Source organism: Protopterus annectens, chromosome 3.part0, assembly GCF_019279795.1.
Source record: "Protopterus annectens isolate FY-2018-M chromosome 3.part0, PAN1.0, whole genome shotgun sequence".
Taxonomy (NCBI): Eukaryota; Metazoa; Chordata; order Ceratodontiformes; family Protopteridae; genus Protopterus; species Protopterus annectens.
The window spans coordinates 1,119,584,733-1,119,610,649 of NC_056731.1; the positions used below are offsets into that span (position 1 = coordinate 1,119,584,733).

General features: G+C 38.6%; 1 protein-coding gene across 1 annotated transcript in view; it reads left to right on the top strand.

Annotated features, from left to right (window-relative positions):
• OSBPL1A (oxysterol binding protein like 1A) overlaps positions 1-25,917 on the top strand; it is a gene marked incomplete in the record, with an annotated part of 2,690,541 nt that overhangs the window by 2,425,221 nt on the left and 239,403 nt on the right. The window contains 1 exon segment of the mRNA XM_044065352.1: positions 11,224-11,340. Coding sequence (XP_043921287.1) covers positions 11,224-11,340 — 117 coding nt within the window.

Here is a 25,917-nt window from a genome sequence, read left to right on the forward strand (position 1 = left end):
AATAACCTCTTCCATGACTTCATTTACAAAAGACATGGGGTATCCTCTATGCAAAAACATAGTTTTTAATACTTCACATTCTTTGAGAAAACTATCCCATCTGCTAACCATTCGGGCAGCTCTCATGAATTACCCCTTTAAAACAGCCCTCTTTGGTGTGTATGGGTGGCTGCTATCGTAGTGTAGTAAACTATTACTATATGTTTTTTTACGAAAAATCTCTGAAATAAAGGTCTTGGTCTCAAAATCTTTTTTATAAGTACATCTAAGTAAGAAATTTGATTAATGTCCTTTACAGCGGAAAACCTTAAAAAGTTGGTTGTTTGATTTATATAATCCAAAAATGTATTTGCCTCCCCTTCATTACCCTGCCATAAAATAAAAATATCATCTAAAAAACGTAAATAGATCACACAATGCTGAAAAAATGGTGATGTGAAAACGAATCATTGTTCCCATATGCACATAATTATATTAGGTTCATAGGTTGATACTAGGCTATCTGCCCTAGGGCATTTATAAGCCTAGCCAGAGTGTGTTTGGCTTTCACCACCCTTTTAGATTAGTTGACTGTGCCTCTGTATAGTAGGTCACAGAAGATAGCCCTTTTAAGTTAGTTTACTGTGCCGCTGTCTAGTAGGGACACAGAAGAGATCCCAGGGGTAAACCTACGATCTCCCATCCACTTGTCAAGATTCCTCTTGAAGAGGGTCATTGAGGGCTCTGCCTAACATGGATTGGGATTTTGTTCCAGCGTGAGGGGAGCCTCTGGGATATGAATCTGTCCCTCCAGCATGTCCTATTTATTTCTGTGCTGAGGTTTAAGTCCCTGGTGCGTGTAGCTCTAAGGGATTTGGATTTCTTGAGGTGGAGCATGTCCATTAATTCTGGTTTGGACATGGCTTTATACGTCAGCCACAGATCGCCTCTGAGTAGGCAGTAAGCAACTGAGTAGAGCTGGAGTTTCTTTAGCCTAACTGCGTAGGGCATCTGTTTGAGTCCCTTGATCCTCTTGGTGAGGTACTTTTGGGGTCTTTCCAGTTGCTGCAGGTGTCGGGTAAGGTATATCCCACATGGGGCATTGTATTCAAATATGGGCCTGATGAGTAGCGGGGCACAATGACCTCTCTTGATCTAGATGTGAACCTTTTCGTGATAAGGTGGGCTATATAGAAGGTCTTTCTAACTACTTTGGCAACGTGATTGTCAAAGGAGAGATTGCTATCTACTTTGGTCCCCAAATCCCTAATTACTTCTTCCGTACTTAATGGATTACCACCTATGTGGTAATTTGTGGGCACTTTGTTTTTCCCAAAGGGGATGACTATGCACTTTTTGGCATTTAGCTTTAGGCCATGGCTCTGGCACCAGTTATCCGTCTCTGTGAAACCCTTTTGGAGGATGCTTGTGTCAGTCAGCGAGTCGATTATGGCACCCAGTTTGCAGTCATCTGCGAACTTGGTCAGCCATAGTCCTCCCATGTTAGCCTGTACCTCAGAGAAATATATACCGAACAAGAGAGGTCCCAGGACTGAGCCTTGTGGGATGCCACTTGTAACTGGTTTAGAGTCTGACATGGCACCTGCAATTCTGACCATATGGGTTCTATCCCTGAGCCAGTTTGCAACCCATCTTGTGACATAGGGGTTGATATTTAAGCTGGTGAGCTTATTTATGATGCCCGAGTGGGATATTGTGTCGAAGGCTTTTGCGAGGTCCAGGTAGGCTGTGTGGACTACCTTCCCTTCATCTATGGCCTTGGTGACTGTTTCAAAGAAGTCGACCAGGTTCAAGAGGCAAGATCTGCCCTTAACAAAGCCGAATTGGGTAGGATCCAGTGTTTGGAGGTTCCCAATGTCTTTGTTTATGAGTTCCATGATGATATGCTCCATAGCTTTGCAGACCAAGCTAGTCAGGCTTATAGGGCGATAGTTTCCGGGGTCCGTTGTGGCACCACCTTTGTGGAGTGGGACCACTGTTGCTGTACACCATTCCTTGGGTACATATCCTGTAGTAAGGCTGAGATTGAACAGTGACTTTTTGTGAGGATTCAGTTCTTCTTGGAGCTCATGTAAGACGCAGCCCGGGACTGAGAGGGCAGCTCTCACCTGTGCATCTGTGATGTCAGGGAGGCTACACTCTGTTGGGATAGACATTTGCTCTTTTTTTTTGGGGGGGGGGAGTTTGCACTGAACCTGTCTGCCAGGATGTTGGCAATGTCTGTGGGTTCAGTGTATTTTTTGTCATTTTGCACCAACTCAGAGCATATCTGGGAGTTGCCACCCAGGTTCCTGACATAACTAAAGAAGGCCTTGTGATTATCTTTAGCATCTTGTTCAATTTTTCTTTCGAAGCTGGCCTTAGATAATTTTATGAGGGATCATAGTTTCTTGCTAGTACTGATCAGAGATGCCTTCCCTTTTTGGGATTTTTCTCTATCATGTAGTAGCTTCCTCCTTCTGTTGTATAGCTTATTTATGGCTGGGGTCCACCAGACAGGTCTCCTGCCTTTGGAGGAGTGAGTCTTGGTTTTATTTGGGATAGCACGATCCATGCATTCCTGTAGGTGTCCATAGAATGCGTTTGTAAATGATTGTGCGGTTTGGGCCGTATTTTCCACTGGCCCTGGGGCTTTGACGGATTCCACCTCGGTTTTGAGAAGTGTGAAGTTTGCTTTTGAGAAGTTCTTCACTGTGGTTTCCTTGGCTGGGGGTGGGGAATGGGATATGGATGTCCAGTGAGATTAATTTATGGTCAGATCTTAACAATGAGGGGTATATCTCTGGTATGGAACATAGAGTCCCCATGTTGGTGATGATCAGGTCCAATATGTTTTCCCCTCTTGTGGGAGTGGTAACCAGTTGTTCCATAGCATTTGAGTTTATAAATTCTAGGAAGCGTTGGGCGAGGGTGTTGGGGCTTGAGTAGTACTCCCAGTTTATGTTTGGGTAGTTGAAGTCTCCCAATTTGATGGTGTTTGGAGAGACCTTCATATTCTCCAGTGTTCTCAGGAAAGCTGAGTGGTGTTCCTGAGTTTGGGAGAGTGGTCTGTAGCAGGCTACAAACTGAAAGGCTGTTTTGCCCACTGTTAGTTGCACATGGATGGTCTCCGATGCTTCCTGCAGTGCCACTAACCGGAAGGTGTGGGTATCTTTGATGAATATGGATACTCCCCCTCCTTTTGTGGTTCGGTCCGAGTTTTGGGGCCGAAAAGCATGGTATGAGGTATAACCTGGTAGTGCTGGGGTGCTGTTGGGAGCCGTGAACCAGGCTTCTGTTACTGCACAGATATCGATATTCTCCATACTGAGGAGAGCCTCGAGTGCGTGCATCTTGAGGTTTAGCAGCATTACCCTTAGTTTCTTTTTCCTTGTGTTGTCTATGGAGGTGGGTTTGTCTTTTGAGCCTTGCCTAAAAAAGGCACTATGGGGATGGCAAGAGCCTTAGCCAATATTTGAAAGCCCAGGGGTGACAGGTGCAAGCCGTCCCTAGCGAAGCAATGTGGTTTGTCGAGCATGTCATCCCAGGCTGACAGACACTGGATCCCCTTTGAATGACACCAATACTTCAGCCAGTTGTTAAAATTGATCATTTTGTCTTTATACTGTGGCATCATTCTTGGTGAGGGTAAAATGCTGCTCAAGGTCAGGGTCGTACCAGCCTGGGCTACATGATCAGAGAGCTCCTCTATGTCTCTTTTCATGTAGTCCAGGGAGGTACGTCTCAGGTCATTCACACCAGCATGGACATTGACGGAGTCATATTTGTACTTGCTTTGGAGTGACCTGAGTGCTTGTGTTATGTGGCGGATCCTGGCACTCGACAGGCAGCTTACAGTGACCTTCTCCCTGTTCAGCCTGGTGAGTGGGATGTCAGTGTGTCTGACAATAGAGTCACCTATTACAAGTGTATTAGGTGTGTTGTTTAGCCTTAAGGGCTGTGACTGTGTGGCAGAATGACTTTGTGAACTATGTGATACGTGGGTATTGTTGTAATGTGGCGGTTGCTTGGATGTCTGCTTTGGAGGTCTCTGCTGCTTGGGAAGATTTTTATTTAGAGCCTCCGAGTATGTTTTTGTGTGTTTATGTGTTTGCTTTGCTGTTGCGATAGGTCTATGTGAGACTGGATTTGTGGTGTGTGTGGTTAAGTAAGTAACATTGGCATAAAGCCCACCACAAGGGGACCCCATGGCGACACCCGCCTTTTGCAAATACAACTTGTCATTAAACATAATACAATTATTTTTTAAGGACAATGTCAAATAATTGATCATATAAATTAATATCATCCTGAGAAAATCCTTTGTTGTACAAATAGTCATTAACCCATTCACTACCCAACTCGTGGGGTATAACTGAATATAGGTCTTTTACATCTATAGTTATATCATGTATTCCAAACGTTACTTCATTCATTCTGGTAAGGAAGTCCCAGGAGTCTTTACATAGGTGGGCTTCTGCAAGTACAATTGCTTTTAGTTTTCCATCCAAGAATTTAGCTATAGGATTAGTGATGGAACCTTGGGCATCCACTTTAGGTCTCATTGGTGGACTTGTGATGTCTTTATGTATCTTTGGGACACCAAACAGTGCTGGTATCCTGGGGTACATAACAGACATGAAATTTAAATCATCAATGTTAATTGTCCCTTCAACAAAGAGATCATGTAGTATGCCCCTGATAGTCTATGCGCACCTTTCATTTCATTGATTGAACTAATACTGTAAGTGTTACTAATTAAAATATCTTCCATCCTATGCACATAATCATTGATGTCAAATATGACCATACCTTCCCCTTTATCAGTTTTAACAAATCTGATGCCCCTGGTGTTCATTAACATCTGTAGATTTTCTGCTTCAACTCTATTCAGATTATATCTCTTTTGATGCTGTTTTTCAATAGCCCGAAAATCTAATTCACACATTTTCTCAAACAATTCTAAAGTTGAATTTTGGGGTGGGTTATAGGTACTGGAAACATAAAATGGTTGAATTATATGACTGTTAGGTTGAAACAACAGTGCAAGATTTAATTTGCAAACAAACAATTTTAGATCAATAGTTGTTTCAACAAGGTTCTTGTTCCGACTAGGCACAAAAGTTAGGCCCTTAGAGAACAGGTCACAACTTTTAATTCTGAGAGTCACATTATCAGAAATATTTTATTTAAAAATTGGCCCCTTTTATTGAACGATTCTTCAGTGAGGAATAAAATTAGTGATTTTCCATCTATTGTTTATAAGAAGGGCTACAATGTAAAAAAAATGCTTTGAAACCACCACTGTTATTAGGACTAAGGGCCAAATGCATGAATGTGGTAGACATAAGTTTTGTAAATTTATCTTAGAAGTAAGTTCTATTTCCATTAATAATTATAACATAAACATATTAGGTAAATTTAGCTGTGACACTGCAAAAGTAGTTTATTGTGTTGTTTGTACCCACTGCACTTGTTTCTGTGTTGGGAAAACGGAGCGAAAGTTAAAGGAATGAATGGGTGAGCATATAAGAGCTATTAGGGGCAACACAGAAACAAATAAACTGGCAAAGCACATTTCTTTAAATGGTACACATTAATTTAAATTTTTAATATTAGATATTTTGAAAAATAATAGTAGGGGAGGTGCATGGCAATTAATTCTTGAAAAAATGGAATTAAGATGGCAAATTTGTTTGTGTGCGCATTCTTGACCAGGGTTGAATGGCATGTTATCTTTAGGCAGTGTTCTGAAATTAAAGGCTTTAGAACATTAATGTTTAAGTTTAGCATTCAGCAACAATGTGCATTCTTTAAGCAAGTATTTTTAAGTAGGTTTTGCAAGTATGTATTAATCAAGTTCAGGATGTTTTTTAAGGTGCATCTTTTATGGTTATAGTTAAGTTTATTTATTTCATATATTACATATTATTATTACGTATTTACATTTACACATTTGTATTTATCGTTGTAGTTTGCCTACACATTGATATAGTGTAAGTGAAATAGGGGTGTGTCATTATGACTCATAGGGAGATGGGCAAATGAGAAATGTAATTTGATTTTCACTAACGTTTTTAAACTAGAAGGAATTGATGTGCATTTGTCAGAGGAAGTTTGTCATCAGTACAAATTAAAGCGCTTATCTTTTGGCTATTTGTGCAACAAGTTTGTTTTTTGTTTTTTAGTTTTCATTTGCACTTATTAAATTATTCTTTTATCTGCCAGTTCGGATTCGCTTTACTTGGTTTTTATTCCCTTATCTGGATGACCTTCTAATTCAAGCATCCTGTCGGTAGCTCCTGCTTTCAGAATCTACATTTCTGTGCTTCTTCTGCACAGTGTGGGATTCACTTTCAGTCTCAAAAAGTTAGTATTGACTCCCTCTCAGGAATAAGTGCTTTTAGATTGCAGGATTCAGACCATTCCAATATTGACTTCTCTTCCACCTCCCATGGTCTTCATTTTGACAACTTATTTCCAGTCTGTATTTCCTCTTCTTCCCAGAAGGAGATTTCTCTAAACCCTGGGGATCATTCATGACATCCACTATTCCCATGATTCCTTTTGATGGGGAGCTTCCTCCAACAATCTGAAAGTCCAGGGTTTTTGATCTTATTAACAAATGTTGCACCAAATCAGTATCAAAGAGATGAGGGCTATAATCCTTGCTGTTCAAGCCATTCACTCCTTCTGGGATGTCAGTCCTCTAAAGGTTTTTACGAATACCAGAGTCATTTGGTACATCTTCAAGCAAGAGATACAATTTCTTACCTTCTTTTCAGGCTGATTCTTAGCAACCCATCATCACTTGGCTCTTCAGGTGATTCACATCCCTTCAGAGCAGTCTAGTGGTAGACTCTTTGAGCAGGTCTAGGAAGCATCCTCACTAATAGATGCTTCACAGAAAGGTATTTCTGGACTTTATTCATTGGTGGGGTACTCCTCAAGTAGATCTTTTTGTTTCTCCTTTGAACAGACAACTTCCCCAGTTCTGTTCCAGAGTAAAAAGTCCACTGGCTTGAAAAGTGGATGCCATGTCTTTCTTGGAAAGGGATGCTCGTGTATGCATTTCCTCCTCTTTATGTACTTCTCTTGGAAAGTGGATGTCATGTCTTTTTCTTGGAAGGAGATGTTCCATTAAGCCTTTCCTCCTCTTCCTGTACTTCCAAATGTCTTGCATAAGATCATGTGGGACACACCCAAAGTCTTGCTGGTGACTCCCTTTTGACCCATACAGCACTGTTTCCCCCTTTTGTTTCACCTGTCCAGGGGCAGTCATCACAAGTTACCTCATAGGATAGATTTTCTAAAACAACACAAGGGGTCTCTCATTCGACCTCACTTGTCCAGACTTCAGCTGACACTCTGGGTGGTAGGGTTTTGATTCCTTTTACACACAAATTTCTGAGGACATGCTTTTGGTTTTGCAGGAGGCCATAAAACTGACTACTACAAAATCCTGTTTGGCTAAATGGAAGAGATTTTCTAGTTGGGATCTCAAGCATGACCAGCACCCTTTTTCTGTGGAGGTCCCTGTGGTCCTTTCTTATTTGTGTGAATTGCTCAATATTGGTTTGGCATATTCTTCTGTTAAAGCTCATTTGTCAGCCATTTCTGACTGTCTGCCTTTAATTCTACCTTTGGCTTGTAATTTTGAAGTAAAAAATTTTTTAAAAGATGTCCTTCATATCAGGCCCCCCCTAGAAAGCCTATTTCTCTATCTTAGGACTTTACTTTTGTTCTTGAAAAATTGATTCGGTCTCATTTTCAGCCTTCCTTTTCTTCTTCCCTGCGGCATTGTACTTGGAAGACTGTATTATTGATGACTCACTTCTGCCAAGAGGCTTTCTGAACTCCAAGCCCTCATGTTGGTTCCTCCTTTTTTGGTTTTGCACAAGGGCAGGGTATCACTTCGTACCAGTCCTTCTTTTATTCCCAGTGTGGTTAATGATTTGCCCTTGAATCAGTCTATTAATTTTCTGTCCTTTTTTCCTTCTCCACAGTCTGCTCGTGAAAAGATACAATACACCTTCAATTTACATAGAAAGATCAAATATTACTTGGATAAAACAAAGTGCTTCAGAAAATCTGAGCAACATTTTGTTTCCTTTCATGCCAGGAAATTGGGATTGTCAATGTCCAAGTAAACTGTCTCCTCCTGGATCATTAAGGCCACTTCTTTATGTTATTCTTTTCATAGCAAACAGTTTTCCTCTTTTGTTTGTGCTCATTCTACCAGGGCAGTAGCCTCTTCTGGTGATTTTTTTCAAGGGTCTGGATACTGGATCCATCTTGGAACCTACTACTTGGTTTTCTCTCCACACATTTACCAAGCATTAAGTTGGATGTCATTGCCAGTGCAATCCTCCTTGGGTTTGTGGAGGGATCTTCTCTGACTTCCTCCTCCCTACTTTCAAGAAGCTTTTGTACACTCCTAAGAGTAAAGAATGCTGCAACAGTGATGAGGAAGGACATAATACAGTTGTGTAAGATCTTACCATAACAGTAGATGTCATACTTCTCACTATTGTAGTATTTGGTGCCTCCCTTCTGCCCCCTTTTATTGTCTGTTGCCCTACTGCTGGCCAAGAGGTTTTCTCTTATATCCTCATCTGCTTCTGTTCCCTTCCTGAATGGGCTTGTTATTGTTTCTCTGATGTTGCTCTGGTTCCCCTGGATTACTTCAGTTTTGTGGATTAGGCATCCATATGTGTCATATATAGCTTACACCTTGCACTACATTGGGTAAGTGTAAAGGTTTTGGTATACTGGCCAGATGTTAGGCTATCTTTGCCAGGATATCCTTCTTCTTTCGGCTTTTCCCAGTTAGGGGTCACCACAGTAGATCATCTGTCCACTCATGATTGGCAATGGGGTTTTACGGTGTCGAGTTGCCAGCCTGGCTCCCAACCTTCCACAGAAGGCACACACATGCACACACTCACATCTAGGGCCAATTAAGAGTGTCCAATCCACCTACAGCATGTCTTTGGGATGTGGGAGGAAACCGGAACACCCGGTGGAAGCCCACGCGACCACAGGGAGGACATGCAGACTCTGCAAAGAAGGCACCCCAGGCGAGGATTGAACCAAAGAGCCTCTTCCTGTGAGGCCTTGGCAGGATATCCTAAGAGTAAAGAATACTACAACAATGAGAAGCAGGTTATTAACTGTTTTTGTAAAATCTTACACAAAATCTTGTACTTTATGGACCTATAGTTCTTTATATTCCAGCCACCTCTTTTTAATATCTTCTGCTCTCCTTCCCAATGTATATTTCTGTTTTCCTTCAGCTATTCATTAAAAAACATAGTATTTCCTGTCCAAAATAATGGCCAAATTTCCAAGTTTCTATGCTGTATTTAGAGATATGTCCACCTTAAAGAATTGCTGTCCCCAGAAAGGCGGTCATCGTTGATCCATAACTTAAGGCAATTGTACTAAGCCAGGTGAGGTTTCATTAGGGACCTGGAATTTTCTAGCTTTGGTTATTTTGTTAGACTTTTTAGAGTTTTGCATGTAAACTATTTAATGAATGCTTTGACCTCGGAACATCAAGAACTTGACAGTCTTTGTAGTGTGGCACCTGCTTTTGGATCCAGTTCATAAGGTAGTTGCATGGTTCGAGTCCTTCACTTTTTGAAAGGTGGTACTTTTTCACCAAGCACACCAAATCAGATATTGCTTGTAGAAACTTGTTGTGGTGATTATCCCCTTTACACTGAATGCTGAGTTATCTTCCTACTTAATAGCAATGAGAGTGCATGTAATGTTGAGATAATTTGGCTTTACGATATTTAGTCAGTCATAAAAATTGTGATTTTAAAATAAAAAAAAAATCCACCTTCTGATTAGTCTAAGTTTAAAGATTTTCATCATTATAATTAATGCACTAACAAAATAATTACCCCAAAACTAATTAAAAAAAATGACATCAATGTGGTTCCTAAAATGAAGTGGTATGCCAGTTGTCATCATGACATCCTCCTTGAATAACTGCTACTCTCTTGGTGTACAGGCTGTGGTTAGGCATTCTGTTAACCACTACAGAGCTCATTGTAGGCACTCACATCAGTTATTTATATGCAACCACTATTAGTGCTTACCAACCATACCTCTCAACTCTCCTTGATTTTGCAGAGCATTACTGTCTTTTGCCTCATTTTTGCCTTGATCCTAGAAAAAGTTTTGATTTTCTGAAAATTACTGACTGTAACAGTCCATCATTAATGCCAAATATTAGAGTTTCATAGTTAATGTTTGGAAAAGTCCTTTTGATACAAATGCAAAACCTATTCTATTAACATTTTAATATTTAAAAAGTTGTCCTTGATATTTGAGCCATTCCCCCACCCCCAGTTTATTTTTGGCATTGTCCAGAATTCTTGAGCAAAGTAGGTGAGAAAATGTTGCCAGCAAGCTCTCTTCTGTTTCAAAGAAAGCTCCAAGAAAAGAAGAACCCTCAGAGTACTGCCCCCCTTTCGGCAGTGGTTGATCGAGACAACCGGATAACTTAATCTACATGCACTGGCTACAACAGTGGCTAATTATTTTTTCGATATAATAGTGATTACAGCAAGTGTCAGGAGAGCAGATAGTTCAGTTTGTAAATGGTGGCAAAAGCAATACCTTTATTTGAACTAATTTCTGACACTGCATAGAAGACAGTGCTTTTGATACACAACAATAAAATATGCATAGTGAGGGAATCATTGGGTACAATACGTGATTCAGTTCTGGCATAAAGGTTGTGGTAAGGTATACCACATAAAAAATGTACACAACGCAAATAGAGCTGTAGTAGTGATTGTTATTAAAAGTAACTTACTGTACGACAGAAAAGGGAAGAGGGAGGACTGTCTTATAGCATTGTTAGGGTAGATATTGTACTCTTTAAAGGTTGCTTTCCCTGTGAAAACAAGATGTCAGATCTGTGTGAGTAGGTTGTGTGTACGTCATTACATTTAAGCAGCATCATAACACTGTGACTTGCACATGAGGAACCATGATGGAGAGAGAGTTGAATGTCAAGTTCTAGCATATTTTGCCATTCTTGAGGCATATTCTACATGGCTACAGTTTCTTGGGTTTATTCCTCTGCTTCCATATACAAAGCTAGTCTGTTTGTAGGAGTGTATTCCCCCTTTTCTTTTTTTTTTGTTATGCATTTAGCTAATACTACACTTGTGACATTATGCATTTAATATTCTTCTTTCTTGTTACCACTGTTTCTAATTACAGGCTGGTAATACTGAAGAACCAGATGAAATGCCATTACCAGAGGCTGAAAGTGTGCAGGTTATTCCAGGAAGTCATCTGCTGTGGAGAATAAACCCAAGACCACCCAATTCTGCTCAGGTAACGTAATAATAGGAAGCTGTGTTAGCAGTTAAGCGGTATGTCTGTGTCACAGCAGTTTTATACAACTGGGACAGCATGCCTGTCAAACTTTGGTGTGAATTTTAGGTGCTCTGCCTGCAGGCTTTATCTTATTCTTGACTTCCTAATTTTTCAAAGCACAAGTAGAGTAGATTTCTATACATTGGGAGAGAATTTGCATACTTCTCCTTCAAAAGTGAGTTTAATTCTTATATTGGGCAGCGACAATATTGAATGATATGCAGACCTGACAGTTTTACTTGTTTGGCATACTGCTGTTGACTGTATTTCATTGGAGTCTGTTTTCCCTCTCAGTTTGTTCACTGACATACTATATTGCTATTAACTGGGAAGCATTTGATTTACATTTACATTGTGCTTGTCTGTAGCTGTGATGTGATTTGCTTGCAATGTGTAATGCTACTATTTTTGACAGATGCACTACTAAAGTGGTAAGGTTAGGTTACAATACACAGACATAAAAGTGCATGGCATTTTATTTAATTAGAAATAAAAAATTGTTAGAAATGTACATACTCATTTCAGCCTAATCATTTGAAATTTGCTGTGAAAGGTCTTTCCTGATCAAGAACAGAAATTGTAATAGCTCACCACAGTATGCAGGACCTTGACTGGCATAATCCAGTTGCAGAGTTCCTGACTGGTATTGTATACCCTGTGAAAGTTCAAAGTTTTGGCCTTCTGACAATAACTTTGCTTTTCTTGTTTAGTCAGATATAACAGCAACTCACTGTTTGTGTGATTGTTTTGAAATGATGTTTCTGAGAGTAATTTCTGGTCAGTGGCATGTGTGTGAATAATGGAGTGGCCACGGTGGTGCAGCGGTTAGTGTTGTCGCCTCACTGCAAGAGGTTCTCCGGTTCGATTCTCGGTTGGGGTGCCTTCTGTGCGGAGTCTGCATGTCCTCCCTGTGGTCGCGTGGGTTTCTTCTGGGTCCTCCGGTTTCCTCTCACATCCCAAAGACATGCTGTAGGTGGATTGGACACTCTAAATTGGCCCTAGATGTGAGTGTGTGCATGCGTGTGCCTTCATGGAAGGTTGAACGCTGAGCTGGCAACTCAACACTGTAAAACTCCATTACCAATTATGAGCAGACAGGTGATCTGCTGTGGCAACCCCTAACCAGGAAAGCCGAAAGAAGAAGGCATGTGTGTGAATCATGACAGAGAAGTTATTTTACCTTTTTTAAGGTGGTAATATACTTGATTTAAAAAAAAAACAGTTATTATAGTAATTTATTATTTATCTCATAATCTGTTTAGTGAAACCTGTTTTCTTCTCTTTATTGGCATGGTCCGTTCTGAGAGAGGAATTTTATAGGTGCCTGTTTCATATAGATAAATGACCAATTTCATTGAGTCGCATACAATGGGTAACTGTTGGAATTTCTTCTACTATCTTACGCGCAGCTGTTGTTTCCTATTTCATCTTGTTTTTATTCTATTTTACTTTTATTTATGTACCAGGTTAGTCCCATTTGGCCAGAAGCCTTTTTTCAGAGGTGACCCGAAATGGTATTCATACTGACTAGGAAAAAGTTGGCCAGGACACCAGGGAACTCCCCATACTCTTTTTGATACGTGCCATGGAATCTTTTACATCTATTTGATCTGCCACCCATTCAGACAGAAGACCTCTGCTAAATGTCACAGTGTTGGTAATAGAAAATACATCCAATCACCTAGGATTGGTGTAGAACTCGTGGACACCTGATTTTCCTGCCCAAATGCAAGCTGATACCTGTTAAGGCACTGACTTTGATAAGTGGCAAAGCACATCATCTGACTGTGCATGTCAAGGCATCATTCACTAAAGTCAGAGTGCATGATTAGTCCTCATACTTTTATCTTTACCTGTACCTAGTCCTTGTTCTTTTCTGCCATCTACAGTTTGAACTTTGAACCTTACCCTCACAATAGAAAAGTTCCCATGACTGACAAATTAAAAAGTACTGGCCTGACAGATGTTCCTGTATGACAAATGATAAGATGGAATGTATACTGGCCCTTTCATTACTGGATGAGGAGTATGACATTAAACACTATTGAAAGTGCTAAAATTTCAATCCAGGCATGCGGAGAAGAAAGAAATAACAAGTCCACATAACTCTGGCTTGCTGAATGCCGTCTTTCCCCCAGAGATCATGTAACTGTCAAAACAAGAAAGCATCTTTGATGCTTGAAAAATATGAAAAGCAATAACCATGAAAAAACCTTCTTTAGACGTATGTATGTGTGTGTGTGTATGTATGTATATATATATATATATATATATATATATATATGTGTGTGTGTGTGTATAAACAGAATAAAATTTAAGTTGGTAAGTTACTCAGCTAAGGGTTTTATAGTAGTGTATTGCCTGTAAGGACAATGAAAAATGTATTTCAGACTTATAAGCCAGAGATAGCAAAGACGTTTTTAGCTTAAAGTAGATAATTTGTTTTTTCCCTAAACATTAACTGTCTGTCTGAATATTTTATGTTTGATTCTTTGTTCAAGCTTTGTACTGCTACTGTAATTATTTGAAAATGAAATGTTTTATCTTATTTATTTCAAGTAAAGAATATTGTTGTTTAACGCTGGATGCTTATGACTGATGTTTACTTATTACATTAGGGTTTTTTTTTTTTTTTTTACATTTTACTGATAAAACCTACAGTGAACATCTGCTGTTTGAAGCGATACCACTTAAGCTATTGCTGCCATTCAGGCATTGAAGTATTGGTGAGTATAAGTATAGACAACAATTTGATTTCTTGGTTTGCCAATATAATTTGAGTGGCAGCAGCTTTACTGAAAGGTTTTCAGATGGTGCAGGTTCCAGAAAGCTGCCATTTCATCCATTCTGGAAAACTGTGTGTGTGACTCGCACCTCTCAACCTATTAGATCAAAACATCTGGACAAAGCCACAAGTCATGGGGGGAGGGGGGACAAAGGACCAAAAATAAGGACACCTTTTAAATATTACTCTTACAAACTTAGAAAGTTGATAGATTAACAGGTTTTGCATTAGCATGAATTTGTTTGAAGGATATAAAGTCTGCAATTCAGTTGTCTGCCATTATTTATGGACTTCATTCCTCAAAGTTTTGTTGGAGATTTGTCAGAAAATCCCAGTTTTATGAGAAATAGACCAAAAATACAAGGCAAAAGTCTGAACACTCTGTGGAAATCTGTACAGTTGAGAGGTATGGTTGGTGTGTGTGTGTGTGTGTGTGTGTGTGTGTGTGTGTGTGTGTGTGTGTGTGTGTGTGTGTGTGTGTGTGTGTGTGTGTGTGTGTGTGTGTGTGCAATAATTTTGTCCAAGATTTAATTGCTGTTGGTAAGACTATACTGGAAGGCAGTGAGCTCAGTCTTACGTGGGTAAATCCTGGGAAACGTGATTCAACTCTGGTCTGTAGCTGTACAATGTAAAGCTTATTTGGATATGTCATCCATTACCCAAGGCAGAAGTCCATATTTCCAAGTACTTTTAAGGCCAATTGCCCTTTGTATCTTAACAGGTGCCAGTGGTAGGAGTCTAACCTCTTAACTGCTGTTTCATGTCATTACATAAATATTGATGGCAGTGATGTGAGAGTTAAAGCCCTTAGCCCTTGACTGACATGACTTGTAAGAAACAGCATACAGTTGCTTTTTGTAAAACTTTTTGCAGTGGGTTTGTTAGCAGATCAGAAGATGAACTGCTTGTAGCTGTGCTTGGACATGTAGGGTAACATCTGTACTATGTAACAGGAAAGATCATTAGCATAAAGAATTAGTTGCAGTTTTGGAGGGTAATTGGAAGAGAACTGAAAAGAGAGAAGAGCAGGGGGGCCAGGAATAGAGCCTGGATTGGAGAGATTTGTTAAATTAGATGTTTAATTTGCCTGTGGGAAAGATAATAAGAAAACTTCTTGAGGAAGTCAACATCAGGAGTGACTGAGAAAAGTCTAGAATGAATAAGGGAGTGATCCACAGAATAAAAGCACTGACTGAAGTCAATAACAAAGGTGCCTGTGGAGTGGCCTCTGTCCTTTTTCTTGAAGATGATCTCTCTGTTTTGGAAAAGTACCATAGTTGTTCTAAAACCAAGTTTGAAATAGTATTAGGCATGGGAGATTAAGACTCATTCTTCAACAACTGAGAAAATTTGAATATAGACGACTTTAAAGTATTTTGGCATGTGGGGAATTTATAATCAGACTATTGCCTTCTTGAGCAGAGATATTTTTAGACATGGAGGCGATATAGTGACTAGTGACTTCCGTGCACATGAGACAGTACCAGTACAAAGGGAAGAGGCATAGGTGTGTGTATGTGTTGTGACCTTCTTTAGAAATCTTGGGTGAAGCCTTTTAAGAAAATGTGAGAGAGAGTGGGCTACTTTTTCAGAAAAAAAAATGGTAAACTCTAGAACTATACAGTACTTTAAAGAGAATTTTAGGAATATATTCATATAGTTCAAAATTGCTGTCCATTGGCACATGTAGGGAAGAGTCCAAAAGTGGATGTGGTAGAACTTGAGGGAAAAAAATCCTTCAGCAGTTCAGCACTTTCTTGGTGAGAGGGTTTGCACTTAAAGATTGCATGGAGTTTCTAGAATGGCCTATACACTTCATTCAAGTTTAGTAAGTCTCCCTTCTTTCTTAGTTTTTAAGCTAAGGAAGAAACATGATCTTCCTGAATAAGAGTGGTTTCCCAGTAGTTTTAAGCATATGCCTGGAGTGCATCACCTGCTTGGGATCATAAGTGAGTCAATAATCTTCCTGAACAAGAGTGGTTTCCCATCAGTTTTAAGCATATGCCTGGAATGCAGCATCTGCCTGGGATCATAATTGAGTCTTGGACATCTGTTAACACGAATGTGGCAACTGTTGACTGGACAAACCAGATTGTGAATGGGATGAAATAAGCTGATAGTTAAATTCAGATCATTATTGACATTATCCAGTTGAGACAAGTATATGGGGAGTAAGAAGAGAGTAGAACATACCTGTTAGAGGAAATGAGCATGCAGAAATAATATCGGGGGAGGGGGGGTAGTTTTAATATTTTATTTACTTTGATAGACCAAATAGAAGAGAGGGAGTAGTGTACTGGTTACTGACAGAATTAAGCAGAACAGAGAGAGCAAGATGCTTATCCTGAATGTTAGTAAGGAAGACGAAGAGAGGTTAGGGTGAGTAGAGAAGTGACATTTTTGTGTGAAGCCCTGAAATAAGGAGATAACGGTAATTTTATTATTGGCAGGTTTTAACCAGTTAAGGTTTTGATCACCTAACAGAATAAAGTGATTTTTTGACCCATGGGTAGAGTTTCTCAGAGATTGTGTTCCTATTTTATACTACATTTTCTTGTCCTCCAACTTTTCTTGCTAGGACTACTGTAGAAAATTCCTGCACTACTGTGACTCGAAGAATTCAAACTAGCCACCAAAAGCTAAAAACAACTTGTGACACTGCTGTATTGTCCAGCATTATGTATGTTCAAGACTTATCTGTGCTTTGTTGCTCTTCAGTTTGGAGACATGTATAGGCAATTGTAGTTTTGGATAACACTGTTAAGAAAATAGTTGCAAACACAAACCATGCAGTGGGAAGAAATAAAAAATGACATAAAGATGCCTTTGTTGAATTAGTCAGTTTCTAAAATTCACTTCTCAGTTGTAGAAACAGGCTCTGTATACATTTGTAGACATAAACTAGAGGACAGGATCTCACACTGTGTCACTCGGAGCCTCCCTCAATAAACAGGAAAGTCCTCAAGTCTTGTCTGGATATCTGGAAACAATCATATGCTGACACTGTACAGTAAGCTATTGCCAGCCATATCACACTCAAAGTAAATAGAATTTGGCTTATTTTATTATTCTTTTGTTATTGAGTTGCCATCAGATGCACATATTTGTTAAATATTAGTATTCTTTCTTTAATCTGCTACTACATAAAACAATGATGAATATTCAAACGTTTTAAGTATACAAACTTCTCATACATGCTTGGTCCTTCCTTGAATCAAGCCTGGACTTCCTCTGGGAGGCTGGCCTCATTTGAGAAATGCTGAACTAGGGGATATCCAACAACTGTAAATAAATCCTGTGAGGCTTCTTTCACCTACAGAGTGACAAGGGATTATGAAAACAAGAAAAAAAATTGTAGTTTGAATATAACTGTAAAGAGTTTGTCATGTGTTTTACAAGAAAAGTAGGTGGTAAAATAGAGGGTTATCGATGCGCAGAATAGCATGCCAAATATTGTAAAAGGAAGTATATATCTATTGGAAGCATAGCTAGGGTGTGGTGAAGGGGGCAAAGATATCAGGAGTTATGCTTGGGAGATGACCATTCAGTAGTCAGTGCACTGCTGGCATTCAGAAATGAATTCTGATAGCACATTAGCAGTCAGGGTTGAAATGCTTTATTGGTTCATGTTGTACATACATACATACATACATACATACTTACCTACCTGCAAATATTTCAAGCACAGACATTAATGCCCTTCTGGCCTGCCAGTATACTAAAGCGGTTGTTCCCATAACATGTGTACAGGTTATTCTTAAAAATATGTAAACTAGTGCTTGCTTTAATGTAATTTGGGAATGTATTCAGTGCATCAGTTGCTCTGTCAAAGAACCAATTAGTACACTTCTCATTCCTCTAGAATCTCCTACATAGTTTGTCTTATGATTACTACTTTTTGATAACCCCAAACATTCCTAGAGGTAGTTGTCTCTAAATGCCCTATGTTGCTGAATAAGGTCTCCTCTTAAATATCTATATGTGACACTTTACAAGTTCAGATAATTTAGTCTTTCATAATAACTTAAATTTTCACATCCATGAATTTCCTTGGTATATGTTTGCTTTACCCTTTCTACTGTACTCATGCTTGTTTTCTTATAAGGTTTCCATATTGGTGTCCTGACTGAGTCACAGTAATAGTATTCTTAACAGATGGGTTCCAGTTTCCTGACGTCCAGACGGGGTGCCAAAGCTTTACCTTCTTGGGATATATGTCTGGGTGATGACCTGAGCTCATCGGCATTGGGGAGTAAAAAACAGACATATATACGAGATCCACAGAATATCTCACATCCACCCCAAATGCAGGTTGTTGCACCTAGCAGATTGTAATTGTTTGGTCGCTCTGTAGCATGGCTTTGCTTGTCAGATCAGATAAGGCCTCATTGGGAATCCTTCCTTCTAAACTTTTGACTTTTTTGCTAATTGTTCTTAGATGTCAGCTATGAGGGGGTAAGTGAGAGTGCGGTAAACAAATTCCATACAAAGACTTGCACACTATGTTCCTATTCTGTCTAGGCCCTGAACACAACTATAAATCCTGGTCCAATCTGTCAGTCATTCATTCCTAAAACCTTAGTCAAGGCTGTCTACACTTAATACCTTCTTTGAGACCTAACTTCTGAAACTCTTGGCCTACTCCACCATGTCGGAAGGGCTAGACGTCAGCCTCCTGCCTAAGAAAAATATTAAAAGGCCTAGAGAAGATTCTCTTGCCACTGTCTTGGAATTGGATGTACCCGCTGAGGTGGTTGAACCTGTGATACGCCAATCATCTTCTCACAAACCCTCTACCACAACCCCGCTCCAGGCCAGTACAGCTTCTGAAGCCTTACAGATGACTGAGTCCTCCAACAAACCTTGACTTATAATCTCAGAAGGCCCTTGAAGAATCCCTCAGATTTTTGTGCGAGGTGCAAAAGCGATACTACAACTTATTAGAGATGGGCACTCCTGCCTCACCTCCATTTCCACCAGTGCTAGATGCTTGCCTTTCATGCCAATTCTTTGTCTCCAGATTCTCACCCTCCTGCTCCAGAAAGGCCAGATAGGTTCTACAAAGTTCCTGATGAACTCAAGTACCTCTACAAAAACCCTGTGGCAGACCCAGCTGCAGTTTCCCTGGCCTCAGACAAACCTTCCAAGTTGGCACTAATGCTCTCTCCAATGACAAGGACAGTCGAGCATTGGAAAAGTATTGCAAGAAAGTGTATACTTCCTCCAGTTTAGCTTTCAGAGGTATAAACTACCAAACTTGAATGCCCAAATGCTTATTCTCTGTGCTATAGTCCTTAAGCAAGAACATCACAGAGCCACAGACTCCAGATTCAAAATAGCATGTGCATTTCTTAGTGGCCAAGACTTGTCAAATAGCCAGGCACAGTATAAAATGCAGCTGTGGATGCCTCTTCCAAAGCGGCTGCCACTGACTCCATGATTAGTCGGTATGCCTGACTACAAGGCCAACCTATTCAGAAGATTTCAAGTCTAAGATTTTAGACTCACCACTTGGATAACAATATCCTTTTTGGCTGACTGTCTGTTCAAGGCATTGCAAGAACAGGGTAAGACAATGAAAGGTTGCTGTCAGATTCTTCTGTCTACAATTCCCAGGTGCCATAGAAATTATCCAACAAAATCCACCTCCTTCACCAAAAGAGATCCTAAAATCCCTCATAGTCAAAGGAAAACTTCTAAGAAAGATTCTCAGAAAAAAAACTGACAGGGATACCCTTTTTGGGGGGAGGGGGGCTTAGTTTATTAGTAGACCTCTGTGACTATTTTCCATCCATCCATCTAGCCCTCAACTCTCTCTTTTCCTGTCTGAGAAGCAATAACCGCAGACAAGTGCATCTTAAACATTATCAAGGAGGGTTAATCTGTGTCTTGGGAAAGCAGCCCAACTCCCAAAGGAATAACCCCATCTCCTTCCCAACCAGATACACATGCTAGATCCTACTGTGCAAGCCTTATTGGCCGAAGGAACCATAGAAGAGGTTGCCCCATCCTATTTAAGAAAGAGATTTTACTCCAGAATCTTCCTGGTCCCAAGAAAAGAATGTCAGTAGAGACCCATGCTGCACCTCTCCAAGTTAAACACCTTTCTGGGAGTGCCTCCCTTCAAAATGCTGTCCATTCAAACTCTTCTACCTTTCCTACTTCCTCAAGCTTTTCTGGAATCCCTAGACTTAAAGGATACTTATCTTCGTATCTCCATCTGCCCTTCCAGTAGAAAATTTCTCAAGTTCTTTACTGGGTCATCACATTTTCAGTGTACTGCTTTGCATTTGGTCTTTCTATAGCTCCAACAGTTTTCAAAAAGTGTGTGGCTCCAGTAGTGGCTTTTTGCTGGCTTTAGCCAGGGACACTCTTTTAAATCATATTCATTACACTGTGCAACGTTTGACTGTCCTGGAGTTCATTCTCAATTACAAAAAAATCCCAGCTCATTCTCATCCAATGCCTGACTTTTTTGGAATGCAGTCAGGATACTTATGCCATGCATACATGCCTCTGTTCCTCAGGAGAAGGTCACCTCCCTAACCAACAAGTTCCTAATGCTTTCCAGCTCTCATGGACCTGGGGCTCCATGCCTTCCACCATCCCTATACTGCCCTTCGCAAGACTACAAATGAATATACAATGGTATCTGAAAAGAGTATGGTTCCAGCACTCTCTCCCTCTCAATACACACATTCTCCTTCTTTCTTGCATCAAGAAGGAACTCCTTTGTTGGATCAACCCATCTTCTCACAGAGGACAGGATGATAGAATTGTAAGACAAACAAGTGTCATTGCCAAATTACTTACATTTGTGATAGACTGCAAAAATATGGTTAGGTAGCAAAAGAGGGGAAGGGAGTAGATACAGCTTATGCCATAGGCTTCCAAATGTAAAGTTAGCATGAGTTTTATTCATAATGGGAATACGTTTTAATGCTGTGTGCAGCTCTTCCTCCTGATGTTTTATATAACATCTATATCCTGCTGATAGTCTGATGAAATGATGGACAAAGTCAAGGCACTAATATATTCAAAAACAAAATCTTTTTTACTTACAATATTTTGGTGTGTATTTGCTGGCCAGTGTACAGTCTGAATGCAACAGAAAATGAATTTTATGCTTACTCCCTATCCACATAAAACAAAGTTCATCCCTGTCCATATTCAAGTGCAGCTTGGATCTGTGGATGGGGAAATAGAATATTTACCCCAAGACTGTCCCTTGGACAGAAGCAGCTCTTAAATGCTTTATCCAATGGATGGGTCCTCTCAGGCTGTCTATGGTATGATCCCAGTTATTCTCATTCAGGGAAATATGTAATTATCAATCATGCGAAGGGGTTAGGACAATCTATAACCAAATGGGATAGTTTAATTCAAACACAAAAAGGGAAATTGTCAAGGTTTAAAAAGGCTACACAGGCAGCTAGCCTAGTACTTGCCTATGACTCTATATATACTTTCTGGTGAACAGACACAGTGCAGTGTATTTATGCTGTGTAACTTACTTTCAAATGGGCCAGTGCATTATCACTATTCATCTGATTCTGGGGACATGAAGACCATTTTGAAGTGTGACCATTCTGTTAGCTAGATCATTGACTGGAGGGATAAAATGGGCTTTCATTTTATTTATTACCTTTTCTGGATAAATTAGTCTGAAGAGATGTTTTTTTTTTTTTTTTTACAAAACTGACAGTGTGTGGTAGAAGCCAAGAAGTACATCTATTCAAAGAACAGAAGAAAATTGTAGTGTTATTTGCTGGTGTCTTACTGTTGGCTTTGCTTACCATTTTAAATATAGTAGTAGATCCACTGTGATGAACAATGTGATCATGACCAGCAGTTAGCACAGAGGATTAAGGCTTTGAGTTGTTAAAGAGCTACTTCCTGTGATACAGGTTTGATTCCTTCAGCCTTCATTTGCCTTCTGTGCAACTGTGAGAAAGCCACTTATCCAGGGAGTGCTTTAGGACAAATGGAGAACTGGACTAGGCTCCTCAATGGTCTCCAAGACAGCATTCCTAGTGACTGCATGTTAATAAGGCCTTTGCTAATTAGTCTCAACTCATTATCTAGCTAAAGATCATTTAAATCTTCCATGTTTTACATAAATGTAATTCCGCAGGTTATCATGTAACAGTGATTTGCTCTTCTGCACCTTATTTATCATAGTTGTATTTTGAACTGATTCTGAACTTGAAGCAAAACTGAAGGAGGAGAGGATACAGAATTACCCTACTAAGGATCACCTTTGTGCATTTGAGTGCCATCTCCTGGCAGCTCAACATGTTGAGATGTAGAAACTTGCAGGACAGCATAAAAATGTAGTAACCAAGTAACCATGGCTCTTGACTCTTCACTATCACTTGGTGGTGTTTGCATTCCTTTAGCAAAGGCCTTTGATACTATCTCACATTGATCTGTTATTGCAATGTTGAAGAATTATAGTTACAATCCTTTTTTGATCAATTTGAGTAACTGTTACTCATCTGGCCACATAGTGCGCTTCAGTAAAAAGACATCTTTCAAATATATTCTTATATTGTTTGGAGTTCCCCAGGGTTCAATGTTAGCCCCCTTTCTGTTCAGTTCAGTGCTTTCATTTAGCCATATTAATAATCACTGCTAGCAAACAAAGTGTGCAGATGATTGTAAAATAGGATTTATATTAGATTGTAAAGGAGACTTCACACCAATATCTGAATTTCTTATTCAATTTTCAACCTGGACCAAACAGGTCAATTTGAATTTTAGTCAAAGTAAGTGTGAAATGTGCTTTGGAAGCCTGGCAGGATTTATATTAGATTATAAAGGCTACTTCACACTAATATCTGAATTTCATCATCAATTTTTGACCTGGACCAAAAAAGATCAGTTTGAATTTTAGTTAAAATAAGTGTGAAGTAATGTATTTTGGAAGGCCGGTACTTGCTCCTAATCTATTTCTTGATGATGTTGCTTTATGAGATTAATAATTATAAAGATTTGGGAATATTTATGTCTTCTAATTTTACTTTTTCTACTCACATAAATAGTTTTGGGAAGTGTACATTTCATCTAATAAGCCATATTTTAAAGCCTTATCCCTAAGAGATGAAGAAGTTTAGTACATATATATAAAATGTATATTTGTCCAATGTTGGAACATAATAGCACATTTTGTTCTTATAGGAACTAACTTGCCTTACTTGAAACAGTTCAGAGGAAATTTATATAAAGAATATCTTGTCTTCAAAATTTAACCTATCAAGAAATGTGTCAGTTCTTGAATTTATATTCAGCACACTTTAGGCACACTAAAAGGAAGGCTGTTAGTGCTTATAACATTTTTCATAATGACTTTACAAGCTATTTACAGTGGATATAAAAGGTTTACACACCCCTGTTAAAATGCCAGGTTTTTGTGTTATAAAAAATGAGATCAAAGAAAATCATTTCAAAACTTTTCCCACCTTTAATGTGACCTATAACCTGTACAATTCAATTAGAAAACAAATCTGTTAGGGGAAAAATATAAAAAATAAAAAAATGTACAATAAGCTGGTTGCATAAGTTTGCACACCCTTGAACTAATACTTTGTTGAAGCACCTTTTGATTTAATTACAGCATTCAGTCTTATTGGGTAGGAGTCTATCAGCATGGCACATCTTGACTTTGCAATATTTGTCCACTCTTCCTTGCAAAACTGCTCCAAATCTGTCAGATTGTGAGGGCATTTCTTGTGTACAGTCTTCTTCAGGTCACCCCACAGATTTTCTATTGGATTTAGGTCTGGGATCTGGCTGGGCCATTCCAAAACTTTAATTTTCTTCTGGTGAAGCCATTCTTTTTTTGATATGGATGTATGCTTGGGGTCATTGTCGTGTTGAAAGGTGAAATTCCTCTTTATCTTCAGCTTTCTAGCAGACACCTGAAAGTTTTGGGCCAAAAGTGACTGGTATTTGGAACTGTTCATAATTCCCTCCACCTTGACTAAAGCCTTGGTTCCAGCTGAAGAAAAGCAACCCCCAAAGCATGATACTGCCACCACAAAGCTTCACTGTGAGGATGGTCCACAAAAAGCACAATGGGTCTGGAAACTCAGAGAATAATCCACCAATGTTGAAATAACCTCCGACAGTTTATTAACAGTTATAAAAGATAAAACAAAAGTACATAAGCGCTTTCGTTTGGCCACTGCCAAACTTTTTCAAACATTTACAAATTCATTTCCTGTTGATTATATAGACGTAACGTATTAATTATACAAATTAAGTTACGTCTCTAATTAATTAATTGTTAAATTAACGTGCCTTCTCCTATTCACTTTTAAGCTGTACAACGCTAGCATTAATCATCCTTCAAAAAGCCAGTTTTTTCTTTATGATACTTTTAGTGAAACCATATGAAACCATGGAATGTAACATATAGGATATAAGATGTATAACCGTGTGTTCACAAAAATATTATAAGTTAATTTATACACACATTTTTTTTACAGACCTTTTGTTTTCTTGACAATTAAAGTTTTTCGACATGGATGGCTTACGCTGTCTAAATTCGATGAGTTATATGATAAAATACATCTTATATTAAGTATTATATTCAGTACAACAATGAACTATGGTTGTGTTCATCAATTAAGTTGTACATAAATTTCTATAGTAGTTCACATATTTGTCTATGCATAAGTATGTGTGCATATACGCATGTACATTCGTTTTATATAAAACAAGTGTATGTATATACATATGTTCGCATGAACAGTCTACCAAAACTGATTATTATTAAGAACTAAAAAAATAAAAAATAGAAAATAATATTGAATAATATTGATAAAGGGGACCTGATAGTCATAATAGAGAATCAATACTTTATATATAACACCACCTATACTCAAAATTATATGTTTATATATATGTATGTGTATACGGTTGAAAACTAAATGTATGAGTAAAATTACTGTGTTTTTTATAAATATGTTATAATACTGTTAAAAGCATAAATAGTATATTTATATGTATATATATATATATATATATATATATATATATATATATATATAAATAAATTTCATCTAATAAATATTAATACATTTATTTAAATATTAAAATAGTAAATGAATAATGAAAAAATATATATACAAATTACAAAATTGTTTTTCGAACTTGATTTTAATTAATATCCATTTGTTTGAAAGTAAATAAAGTAGATGATTTTTGATTACCTTGATAAAGATATTAACTTTAAAATGCTACTTATTGAAATGTAGTTGTTCATTCCCGGCCAGTTATTAGAGTTTAGTCTTAGTTGCCACTCTAGTTCTGATTTTCCAACTTAGCTTGCCATGCTCCACCTCTCGTATCATGTCTAATTACATCCAAAACCACAAATTTAAAAGAGTGCCCAGAGTAATTTTTAATGTGTTTCGCCAGAGCATTAAATTCGCACCCATCCCTAATAGCTCTGACATGTTCACCTATTCTCTCCTTGAATTTCCTTTCTGTCTTTCCCACTTAAAACATGGGAGAAACATGTACAGAATCCACAATACACTACTTTTTCAGTTGAGCAACATGCTTTATATTTCAAAATAATCTTAATGTTGGAAATTAAAATTTCTGTGGTTTTAAAAACATATTTGCAAAATTTACAGTTTCCACATCTAAATGTTCTACCCATTCCTACCTTTTTATGTGATTCAAAAAGGTTTTTCATATTCCTGCCTTTTTTATATACTATGGTGGGTGCTTTGTCTAAA